The 13317-nt window shown below is 34.0% G+C and overlaps 1 protein-coding gene across 11 annotated transcripts in view; it reads right to left on the bottom strand.

Moving 5' to 3' along the window:
* The window catches only part of cadps2.L (Ca++-dependent secretion activator 2 L homeolog), a 158763-nt gene that overhangs the window by 44558 nt on the left and 100888 nt on the right, over nucleotides 1-13317 (bottom strand). For 4 of the 11 annotated variants that reach the window (XM_041586407.1, XM_041586410.1, XM_041586406.1 and 1 more), the window contains 5 exons: nucleotides 12031-12134; nucleotides 11153-11161; nucleotides 10453-10609; nucleotides 3637-3778; nucleotides 793-912 (listed from right to left, as the gene is read on the bottom strand). In XM_041586407.1, coding sequence (XP_041442341.1) covers nucleotides 793-912; nucleotides 3637-3778; nucleotides 10453-10609; nucleotides 11153-11161; nucleotides 12031-12134 — 532 coding nt within the window. The remainder of the gene's footprint in view (nucleotides 1-792; nucleotides 913-3636; nucleotides 3779-10452; nucleotides 10610-11152; nucleotides 11162-12030; nucleotides 12135-13317) is intronic. The other 7 variants (XM_041586412.1, XM_041586413.1, XM_041586411.1 and 4 more) reach the window with 3 other exon arrangements.

The raw sequence follows: 13317 nt of genomic DNA on the forward strand, positions 1-13317 counted from the left end.
TGTAATGTTTACCAATTTAGCAATTGTGACATTGTTTGTATTGTCTATACAATAAAGCTTTCTTCTCTTGGGAGTAAGCAATTAAAGACAACATACCAGAAATCCCTGTGTTGCAAACCTGCAGAAGTGCACTTTAATAACCTCTGACTGACAAATTATTTGTATAAGATATTAATGTAGTCATCGGCCAAATGCTGTGGGTTATAGAATCCTTAAGACACACGGTAGGTATTAAAAAGTTAAATTATAATTACGCACTCTGAACCTCAAGGCAGGACAAGGAAGCACAAATGATAAACAAAGAAACTCCACTTAAAATTGTTCTGCAGATTGAGGGTAATAACACACAAGGTACTGACCAGGCATTTTACCTGCTGCAAAACTCTGCTTCAAATACTGTAATCATCCTCTCTTATTGCTGGCAATAAAACATAGATGAATGCACAAGAATCGTCCCATGTGCCACAGACATATCAAAGAATTGCATTGGTGCCTTAGACAATGTATAAGATACTAATAGAAAATGGCACAGTACCAATAAAAAAATATATTTAAAAAAACAAAAAACATTGATAAGAGTGATACTTGATTGTATTCAGTTAACATACAGAGTTGCAACTTTCAGCTACCTGTGTCAATCCTGATATGTAAATACTTCACTATTGCTGATCAATACACACTTACGAACATTCAAAGTACAACACTCACATTACAAAAAACAACAACACACACACAGACAGGCAAAGCCATGCAGAACAGGCATGCATTTGAAATGCACTCATTGATACACACTTGGAATCATATAAAGAAGCCATCCAGGATGGTGCCGAAAAGCTAGGTATCTGTGGAAGATTAAGAGTCAAGCTTGGAACTTTTGGAAGAGGCACAGTAGGAAGATTGTTGGTGATGCTCCTGTAAAAATATAATTCAGGAACATAAAAATGCTTCTCTTTTGTTCTTAGAGCAGGAAAACCCGATGACAATGTTTAATGTATAAATATGTTTCTATATGATAAGAATTGGCCATAGCGAATACTTTCTTAATTGATGTCTTTCTTAAGGACCTCCTCCCAGATGTCTGTTTGGGCATGATGGTTTTTTCAAATCAAAACCATGTGATATGCTATGACAATTTTCAGTCTTTGATTTTACCTTTATATATCAATTTTTGAAATTACATCTGAATTATGTGTATATAACTGGCAAGTGTTACAAAAAGATAAATAGAAATGGGGATTATTTATCAAAGGTGGAGGGTAGTTTTCAATCAAAATTCAAATTTTCTGGTTAGAAATAGAAATGGGGATTATTTATCAAAGGTGGAGGGTAGTTTTCAATCAAAATTCAAATTTTCTGGTTAGAAAAATAAAACTTGAATTTTTAGGGTTTTTATTTAAAAACTCAAATTTTTCCAGATTTATTATACCTCAAAGCTGGAAAAAGCTCAAATCCGAAAATACTCCAGCTACAACCTGTTGTGGTCATGTAGAAATCAATAGCAGAGGTTCCTTGAATCTTTTGAAGATGTTAATAGCCTTCATGATGTCCAGGTTTCATGGATTCAAGTTTTTCCATTTCAGGTTTTTCTCAAATTAGAAGTTGTGAGTTCATTCGAGGTATAAAAAAACCTCACAAACCTCTAAAACTTGACCTTTGATAAATAACCCCCTTTAAAGGAGAAATCTACCTGTGGGGGAAAAAACCCTACCCCCCACCGGAGGTAGACCTCCCTCCAGGCTAACTACCCCCCGGGGAAAAGCACTATACTCCATACTTACCCCTCCAGCGAAGTTCCAAGCGTCTATCTTCTGCGTCCTTGGTAAGCTGAGATCGTCAATTTCCGCGCATGCGCAGTTGCACAAACTGGCAAACTGCTCCAACTGCGCATGCGCAGTAATACCAATCTCACAGTCAGTTTACAGAGGACGCAGAAGATGGACGCGTGGAACTTCGCTGGAAGAATCTGCGCTGAGGGGTAAGTATGGGGCATTTAGCCTGGGGGGAGGAGGGAGGTCTACCTGGGGTGGGGGGTAGGGTTTTTTCCCCACAGGTTGATTTCTTCTTTAAGTCGTGATTCAGGATGAGATCTTATTATTTGTCTACAAGAGCTAACATTTTTCTAAAACACTAACATGAATTAGTTTCCCCCTCATTTCTAAAAGTATACATGTAAGAAAATTGATCCATTCATATGTAACATTAAGATATGTATTTAAATATTTCCTGCATATCGCAAACCTCTTTCTGAAACATGACAGAAAGAACCAATAGTTTTCCTACTACTTATTAGCACCTTAGTTGTCACTTAATTGTCTCATTGTCTGATATGGACATCTGGCTTGAATTAAGGATCACTTTACCTTGATTTTTATTTGTACCTTATGATTTTCATTTGTATAAGAGCTGAATATTTATATCTTGGTTTGTTCTCTCTAGCTTATATCAAGGTGTGGTTGGTTCAGTCTTTGATTTTACTTTTATATATTTCCCAATTATTTATGGTCTATGTAGCCCCCAAGACCCCTTGCAGTGTCATCATCCCAATACAAAAATCCAGACTGGAGTATGCTCTGATACAATTTTGGGTGCCTATACAATATATTAATTTCAACATTTTCAAGTTCCCTTTAAGCATATACCTAGGATTTCAACCGAATTGGCCTTTAAGATGGGCAAATTTTTTGTCATATGCAGTTTTGAAACATATTTATGTAAGACATTACTGCTTGTAATGGAAATTCAAGTAAATAAAAACAGGTGAAAAATAACATTTTAAATATTCATTTTTAAAAATGACAAATGAATCCAATATAATATGTGGTTATATTCATCATATAAAACAACATTTGTAATTTTACAAGTAACTGAAGTATTCAGACAATCTATTTATTTAGTCAAATAAATTCTACCATGATGATGTAGATTATTTTGTTACAAAATAGTCTCAAAAGAATAAAAGGTACCTGAAATATGGTGCTGCATAAGTATTATATACCAAAAATGCTATATTTTAGAGTTAAAAGTGTTGAGCACCTAGCGCAAATTTGTCTTGAAAAAATGGGGCAAAACCACTCCAGAACAATGTGTAAAGCACATACTTACATACCCCTACGAGACAGGGGGGGAACATTTTATCAAGGGTCAAATTTTTTTTTAACTCACATGAATTTGATTTTATGCGAAATTCGATTGGGGGGTCATTTATTAAAAAAATCAAATATGGAAAACTCGATTTTTACCAACCTGAAAACTCAAATTTCACCAACCCGAAAACTCGAATCAAATTTGTTTTGAATTCGACCAAAGGGCCATTTAAAAAAAAAAAAAAAACAACTTTGAATTGGAGTTTGGATAATTACCTAGTCTAATTTGACAGTTTTGACCATAAAGAATTCACAAATTCGAATTTTCAATTCGACCCTTAATAACTCTGCCCTTAAAGTTGCTATTGCTACATCAGGTGGCTCCACAATATATATGATATTTAGTAAAATTAGAGAACTTGTCAAGGATTAGAATACTTTTTTAAGGTGCTATGTATCAATTTTTCACTAATTCATAATAAAAAACCCCCACAAATTATTAAGATAATATAGGGTACATTATTATGTCTCTATACTATGTTAACACACTTACTTGACTGGTTGCCATGATTCTTGTTCAAACCCTTTGTGAATTGACTGTGCAATGGAGGACTCCATGAGGTCAATATAACGAATGACAAGTGGCATAAAGCATTCTTGAACATGCTTGTGAAATTTTCCATTGCATAGAAGCGCTTCATGGAAAAATTATAAAAAAAAAAAAATTATGAACAGTTGAACAGATGTAATTAACCTACTGTGCTATTTTTATATTCTCACATGAATCTAACACATGAATATGTGTTGTTATACAATACAATTATTGATGCTCTCATCCAGCTTATCTATACTGTGAAAGACTACAAAAACCAGTTAAGAAATGCACGTGTATATTAGTTTGTAGAAAAAAAAGTAATGAATGCCCTGTTAAAATTGTGAGAACATGGAGTTGACTTACCAGCAAACAGAGTAGCAAGAGGAAATAAGCAGACATGGAGACACATTTCCATGTGTAAATCTAATAGCCACAGAATATGACTACATTACGTACAATACATTAGAAGAAATGGAAAACCTAGAAGCTTAATACTCAAAAGCCAAAGTAGTCATTATTCACTATTTCTTACAGTAATTTTGTGCATACTGATTAAAAAAAACTAATTGGTAAAATGCAATCATGTAAACTCTCAGCGAAAATGAATTGAAAATCACTCAAGAACAGTGTGCAAAGCAGATACTTACATACCCCACAAGACGGGGAGGCACATTTATCAAGGGTCGAATTTTGAAATTCATATGAGTTTTTTTTTAACGTTAATTCGATTGGGGGATCATTTATTAAAAAAATAGAATATGGAAAACTGGGACGAATTTTACCAACCTGAAAACCCGAATCTAACTCGATTCAAGTTTTTATTCTTAAATAAACATAGAGAAAACAGATGGGGTCCTCAATGGTCTGGGAAATGTATTAATACCTAATGCAACCAATTAACAAATAGAGCATGATGAAAGAATGATCTATGATAATAATGGTAACTGCTTGGTAAAAAATACCAAAAAACCCTTGCTAGGATAACACAGCTCTTTTTCAGGAACAAGCTTTTCCGAAAACCCTTATTGTATTGTGTAAATTTTAGCACAATGCTAGTAACAGCAGTTTGACTAGTAGCAGCACTCTGACGAAAAGACACATTCATCTTTGAAAAATGTTTTATCTGTTAATTATGTAGAACAATTGCATTTTGTGTAGTGAAAGAAAATATAACTAAGCAAAGTTCCAATATATGCCAATGGTTTTAAAGTTCTTTGGAAATATAACCAGTGTATTAATGGGATGTTTGAGGCCCACCACCATTTCCAAAACTCCTGCCCCCCCCCAAGCCCCATCAGTGTATCACTTCTTTCCTCCAGGGTTTGCTGATCCTAGCCATCAGGGAGGGAAGGAAGTGGCCCTAAGTTTGCGGGGCCCACCAGGTTTTCTTCCGGTTCACCGTCAGTCAAAGCAGTGTTTGTTTACCCATTTCTGTTCTCTGAGGGTGACTCTTAAAAGATCAGTTCATCATAAAAATGAAAACTGGGTAGATAGAGAGGCTGTGCAAAATAAAAACTGTTTCTAACATAGTTAGTAAAAAAAAATATCTATAAACACTGGAGTGAACAGATGTCTAACATAAAAGAACAAAAGACAACTTGCTCTCTAACTCTGAGTTAGTTAGCTACTTTAAGGGGGGCCACATGGGACATAACTGTTCAGTGAGTTTGCAATTGATCTTTGGCATGCAAATCCGATTCAAAAGCAAATGGTTATGTCCCATATGCCCCCTCAAGTCACTGACTGCATGTTAGACACAAAGTTTGCCCAAGAGCAGTAACCCATAGCAACCAAACAGTATTTACTAGTCACCTGTTTAAAATCTTATTGGTTACTGCTCCTGGACTAACACTTATGCCCTTTATTATATATGAGGGTAAGTCTTTAAGTCTTTTGTACTGATAGTGTATAGGTCCAAAGGCATATAATACACTAATTATCTAAGTTCTAAAAATAGACACAAAATAAAGAGAACTATTCCGTTTGAAAAATGGTAAGGAATAGTTTCACAAGCATTCTGTAATTTAAATATACAAATTATCCCACAAATAAATGACAGATGCCTGAAGCTTATAGTACATTATCATCTTAGCAGTTGTAAAAGTTGCATTCATGTTAAGAAGTAAGTGTCTTTCTTCAAGATTACCTTTCTTTTTCAATTACTTAAACATAATTGAAAAAAACAACAGCATCATAAATAATGCTTACGTGTATGCACTTTTGAAGAACGTCTAAGTAATGTAAAAAAATCTGGGTTTTACATCATGAAACTGGCTGTGGCAGAAATGTTAAAAGCTTAAATAAGATTTTAAGGGGGTGAATTATAATGGAGATGTAAGCTATCCTATTTTTAACAGTTATAGAGTAACCTGATGCAGACGACCTTAGTCTTTCTCATTTAAAGAAAATCTGAAAAATAATCTCCACTAAGGCTTCAATGTAGAAAGAACTCAGTGGGATTTCCACCTCTTCATTTCCTAATGATTTTTTAAAATAATAATGAGAGTTGACTTTGGCAGTCACTCTCTGCTCTCTGTTATGGCTAATTTGCCTCTACTTCACTTTCCTTGATAATTATTAACACTAGTCTTTTTATTCTCATGGGACGGCTTTTCGACTTTTTATTTTTGATATTTATCTTACTTTAAATGAAACATAGTCTTATCACTTGCTGTTATAAAGTACAATAAAACATTATTAACTTGTTGAAATCAGTTCTAGCTGCATACTTTAATGTGCTCGCAGTGTGAAAAGCCTGTAATAAAAAAAGAATAAACGCTGCAGTATATTTCTATCAGAAAACTGAACATTTGACCTTCAAAAGAATGAATGGTGAATTATCTTTGTTAACAAAAAGAAAGCATTGGGAAGGTTAGTGAAGTCTAAGATTTGAAACAAATTTTATATTAAAAAGTAATTGCAAAAGAAAAAGAATATCGAGAAAGCAATATATCGTTATTATGTCTCCAAAATGAGAATTATAAACACAGCAGGCATGTTTCAGGACTTCTAAATATTTAAATGAACAAAGAATTAAAAGCCAGATTTGACAACTGTGTCAGAACAACTGATGACAATTAGTAAGGCATCTCTACCTGTTATATATTTGTTTAAAACTCCCAGCTGTCAATCATGGGTGGGGCAGGCAATTACTTTCACTTTCCATTCTGCACTTACTAGATGTCATTTCAACCCTTTCATTCCCACTCCGTCCTCACATCTAATTGTATAGCCAGTGCATGGGCTTAAGATTTTGGCATGATCTAAATCTTGCCTTTATAACAATGTCCACAAAATAGCTGCTGCCTGTTTCACATGATTGTGAATTCCAAGACTAAAAGAAACAAGATTTACATATTTATATAGTAGGAGTAAAGTTTATTTTGCTTGACTTACATCATAAAATAGAATTTGGAATTATTTCTTAGGGTATCAGGTCTCCTTTAACCCAGTGAAATGTCTTTTCCAGTTAATATATTACAAAGATGCCCTTATACTGGCAACATTTGCACATCTAAAACTTGGGGGCCCATTTACTAAGGGTCAAAGTGAATTTTCTTTGAATTTCGAAGTAATTTTTGGGTACTTCAACCATCGAATAGGCCAAATTCGACTTTGATTAGAATTGAAAATAGTTCACAAATTCGACCATTCGAAAATCGATGTACTGTCTCTTTAAAAAACTTCAAATTCGACACTTCGCCACCTTAAACCTGCCGAATTGCTATGTTAGCCTATGGGAACCTCCTAGAACCTATAGCCAGTGTTTGGCTAAGTTTTGAAGTCAAAGGATTTTTTTGTACGATCGTACGATTAAATCGAAGTACGATCATACTTCGAAATCCTTCGACTTCGAATGTTGGACTACCCAATTCGATGGTTGAATTTCGAGGTTTTTTTCACTTCGAAATTCGACCTTTGATAAATCTGCCCCTTGGTGTCTTAGTTACTCTCCTATAGGCCTCTGCAACATAATCTAAAATGAGACAAACACTAAAAAATGTATTTGTACACACGTTTGGTGCTGCACTTACTGGATGCTTGCTAGGGCTTCAGCCATTTACAAAGAAGAGAAAAATAGGAGCCGCACGCATGTATTGTAATGAAAGGCTGCTTAACCTATTTATTAACAGTCACAGAGAATGACAAATATAGATAATGTTTTGTGGAGCTAACTGTGTGTGTAGCTCCTATTTTTCTTTCTTCTATTGCTAAAGGTTAGGTCAGCTTGTTTTCTCTTAACTACATAAAGATTGGTTAAGAGGTGTGATGATGGTGGAAGCAATTAAAGAAATAACATAAAATAGCTGAAATGTCAGTTTTTTGTAACCTTTGACAAAGCACAACATTAACTTCAATTATAATGAAAGAGCATATTTGCCAAAGGTTAAAAAGAGCAGACTATGAAGTGAAAGTCGCAAAGGATGAGTTGTATCCAAGCCTACAAAAACATGTACTTCCTGAGATAAAGTGGCTTAAGCTGACTAATACAATGAAGTAAATGAATTTCTGTTTTTGCAGCAATATTGGCAGACCAGTCCTCATTGCATGGAGCTACACAATTAGATTTTATACTCTTTATCTGTTTGGAGTACAAGGGATAATGATTTGGAAAGTCAGAATATATACAAATGTACTGACCATAGAGCTGAACATTATGCTTCAAATGCACCAGCCCAAGCAGCTATAGCCCTTTAGCAGTGAAGATCTGTACTGCTGAAGATGCACCTAGTTATCTCCATATCTTCTTTTCTGCTGATTCACTGCACATGCTTGGTCTGTTGTCACATTATACAGTATAGAAGTATACAATATAGAAGTCACAAAAAGGCGGATTACTAACGAATTCCAAATCAAATTACATGGCAGCTCAGAAAACAGTGCAATTAGAAATCAGTACTCAGGCCTGTAGCATAGACAGGAAAACCTAATTTTCTGCTTGATCTTTTGCAACAAAAGCCAAACTATGATTCTCAATAGTTGCCCAGAACGAAGATGTGTTAACATATTCCAAGATGACAAGCTCCCGAGCATAACTTTGAAGGCTTGGATCATTATTGTTTTTGGAATGCTAGACCTCTAGGCTGATGCAATAAGTTTGGTAATTAAATTACAGCATTTCCAGCCATATTTCTTTTTAAGGTTTAGTTGTCCTTTAAGGCCCAGCCACATCTAAGCTGTACAGAATGTTTATAGACAAATTATATTTAGCCTAACAAATAAACAAAACATCCAAGACAAATTCTGCAGTATTAATCTGAATCTAAAAATCTGCACCAGGATACCAAAGCATTTATATTGACATGTTCAATTATTTCTAACTCAAAATAGCATAATACCTCTAACTACATGTGATCATACTATAACTATAATCTAAATATTATGTTTATGTATGACAATTCATGTTACTATTATTTTGTAGCACTTATCTCTCTGTTCAGGAAACATAAAGCTTGCATCGGAAAACATGAAGATATTTTCACTGGTATGTGACACAAAGTATATTTGTGGTTTTGATAAGGTTAACAAGAGAAAAAGCAGATAGTAATCTCAGTTCATGTAATTTTAATAGACACTTTATACTGAAATTAATTTTTTTCCCCAACAGTGACATTGAGAGTGACATTTACTTCTGATGTTTTTTGTCAGGTTGTTTAACTACCTCCCTTACAATTCTTTCACACAGCCTGAAATGTCTAATAATACTGGGGTCACATTAATCCTGATGTTAGATTTTACTTCCCATTATTCTTATTTTAATGCTTGTCTTTTTATTCAGACTGTATCCAATCCACCAGGCTTCCATTCAAACTACTGCCTGGTTGCTAAGGTAATCGAAAGTGTAAGTGTAAGAATAAATATACGTTTAAAATTATTAAAAAAAACCTAAAAATAAAGAAGTATAAGAACTGTATACTAAAAAGATCCCTCTATGTGCAAACTGTTCAATTGGGCAATATTTTGCAGCTCTCAACAGGTATAAATATAGTGAAAGGGTCAACATGTTCTTACTGATTTCAAAACAACTGTGTTTAGGGCAGGCGTATACTTATCCCATCATAGTTTTAGGAATAACACTCCACAGACTGTTGAAGAAAGTTAACCCTGGTTTGGAGCAGGCATTTAATTTATGGCCATATTATGCATGCTATTCCACCAGTCACACCGTGACAGGAACATGGAGAGGTAGGCCATATCTCATTCGGGTTTTTTTTAGGTAAACCAACAGGAAGTATAAAAAGGTTAACAACATTGAAACAATAATCTAGTCATGCAACAGCACAAGATTTTGTACAATCCTACAAAATCTGATCCCCACAGATGTAATGTAAATCAGATCAGATAAAGTCAAATGTTGTGTTTTGTTCATGCATCAAACTCTGACATTCAGAGGGAGAGGTCCCTACCCTATTTGGAAGTTTCTGTGGTCTACGCTGGAATTAGCCTGAAAATCCAACTATTTTTGGCTTTTCGGACAAAAATCTGAAAAATCCGGATTTTTCTGCAAAAGGTCTGAAAAAAATCGAGCAATTTGGTAAAAAAATCTGAAAAATATTTTGACCCATGCTATTTCAAAAAATCTGTTGATTACAGGAGGTTTAGGATTGGTCTATAACTGTTTAGGGACAAAATCTGCACCACATACGCAAAGATTACTAAACTACAAAATGGGACAATTTGGTTAATCCATACTCCTGATAATTAGTATATATTCGATTAAACCTTTAGTTGACCAGTAAATCAGAGGAAAAAGAATCTTATATAACTACTTACGGTCATTTCTGAGAAAATTATTGAGCAGCTGGAATAAAGGAAAGCTCTCCCAGGAATCTTGAGGTTGACACTCTAGTGCTGAATTCATATCAACAGAAAACAAGGCCAAAAATATCTCTGCATGTTCAGCCAATAAATCTGGCCACCCTGAGAATGCCTGTAAATACAGAAATGTTCTGCATACCTTAAAGTACAGTCTTTTCAATAAAATGCATCCTTTTTTCCCCCACAAGTAAACATGTGATACCAATATTTACCAATGTTAATGACCCAGCCCCAGTATTTTAAACAAGCTGTGCTTCAGTATGTATGTATGTATGTATATTTTAAAAAACTAAACACTGTAGTTAAAGATATTGATTAAAAATCAATATGAATGTCAAAGTAAAACTTTCCCATGCAGTTATTAATATACTTTTCCGTATAATAGCACAACAACATTACTTGATATTTTCTACATAGTAGAACAATTCACCATTAGAGAGGGGTCACACCCAGCACTATACAACCTCTGTGGGTGTTTTGTTACTGGGAACCTGTCACAGCCACCCTGTCGTTTTGCCCTTCAGATTTTTCTGAATTGAATCTGTAGTTTGATGCAAAGGATATAGTCTGTGTGCATTAAATACATGCAAAAAGTGTAAAAAAAACCACAATCTATTTTGAAAATTGTTACTTTGATACATATTTCTGCACGTACCTCTTTTCCCTTCAAAAATCCATTAAATGAAATGCAAAGCAGAAAATAAATGGTTTAACATTAATTCAAGAAGCAAAGGAGTTTAAGGCAAGCAAAGAAATCTAATCATAAATATAGAATGAAATTATTGTATGAATCGTATAAACATACAAACAATAGGCAACCTCAGAATGCAATAGATAGCAGTCATCAGTGAACTGAATTTCTTGGACAGTAACAATCAATGCAAAATAATGGTCATAGTTAAAGTGCCAATTTAGTTATTCTTAATCACTCTAATTAAAAATCAGCCAGCCCCCTCCGTTGAGATCTGACCTGAGTTTAGGAAAAGGCAAAAAACTCTCTTTAGCAAATAAATACATTGGGCCATAGATTCAGTTCATTCCAAAAGGGTGTGCACAAGACCACAAAAAGAGATAGCTGGCCACTTGAGTGGCTGCATTTTGCATAGTTCCACTCACTTGGTTGCCTTCCCTTAGATCATACCAGGAAAGGCCACCAGTCTGCTTAGCCCACCTTGTTTTAGCTACATTTTACATTATTTTTCAAACAGAAGAAAGTGAAGGAAAGTACTTTGACTTGGATTTTTCTTCAGGAGTGCTATCCCTCAGGGGATTTGTTCTCATATTTTATAGACAGATGTTTCTTCAGAGTAAAATAAAATTTGAAAAACAAGTTCACACATAGCAGATGTAAGATTCAAAACTGCGTTCATGCTGTGTGTTAAACCAGATGTTTAAATATTCCAGTCATAACCATCTCACATATACTCAACTTATCCAGCAACAATTAACATTTAAAAGTTTCTTCAAGATAATTTCATACTTCAGAAAAAAATAAGTGGTCGATAAGAAACTAGGAAGTTAATACCCATTTACCTCCGAATGATGTTCTTCATTTTGTTGCAGTACTTCAATGCATAGTTCAGCAAGATTAATGACATCTTCCAGTTTTTTAGAAGGATATTCTTGGTTCATCGACTCTAAATATGAAGGCAGGTGAGATATTAATATAAAAAAACTGAGAAGAACATATAGAATATGCATTATGGACAAAATAAAAAATCAAACATCTAACTAAAACAGACCTATAGATCCAAGATGTTAACTTATAAAATAACTTATAAAATAGCCTGAAAATGTAATACAGCCAAAGCACATTTCACATATGTGAGCAAATAAAAGAACACAAAAGAATCTTTAAGCTGTATTCTCTAGCCACTATTTATAAACATTAAAATGCAATGTTAAAAAATGCAGCTTCATAGTAACTTCTGTCCCCAGAAACTGCCAGTTCTTTCCAAGGTCTAGCATACAAAGAGAAACAGACACGTTAGCTTTGTTATTCCTATTGCTCTGCCTACTGTGCAAGCGTAACCATGACTTATACTTTATAAAAGTGAAAATTCCAAGAATACTTACTCATGAATAGAAAACAGAAAAAGCCTGAGCTACAGGTTATCTTCAAGCACATAACATAACAGAAAATGTGCTGGGTGTTTGCCGCTTGGATCATAAATTGCACACTACTGAGAAAGTTTGCCAGAAACAACATGCCTTGAAACGCTAGGAAAACAGACCTTTACTGCGTTATTAGATAAAACTTATGTAGGAGCAATGCAATTATTTTACCCATTGTCCCTAAACTGAATATGAACAGAATCGTTTTTTTTTTCTAAAAGAATAATTGTATTCTCTTCATTTGGAAGGCAAGCTTAATTATTTTGAATGTTTTTTTCGGTATAGCTTGATTTGCAGATATCATTATGGCTCATGATACACTGCACATGACCAGCACTTATAAAATAATTTCCAAGCCAGCCCAACAGATCTACATTGTAAAATTTTTAATGAAAATGGGCAGTGTTTCACTTCTGTGTGAGGGGCATACAATATATATATATATATATATATATATATATCTATATATATCTATATATATCTATATCTATCTATATCTATCTATATCTATCTATATATATCTCTATATATATCTCTATATATATCTATATATCTATATATCTATATATCTATATCTATATATATAGTGCCAGCCTACACATATTCTATATTTAGTCATTGCTTTTTTTCTAATTCTCTCTCTAATCTGTTCATATGTCATTAATTATAAAGAAGAAAAATCCTCCAGCAGAGAGAATACGCTTT

Source organism: Xenopus laevis, chromosome 3L, assembly GCF_017654675.1.
Source record: "Xenopus laevis strain J_2021 chromosome 3L, Xenopus_laevis_v10.1, whole genome shotgun sequence".
Lineage (NCBI taxonomy): Eukaryota > Metazoa > Chordata > Amphibia > Anura > Pipidae > Xenopus > Xenopus laevis.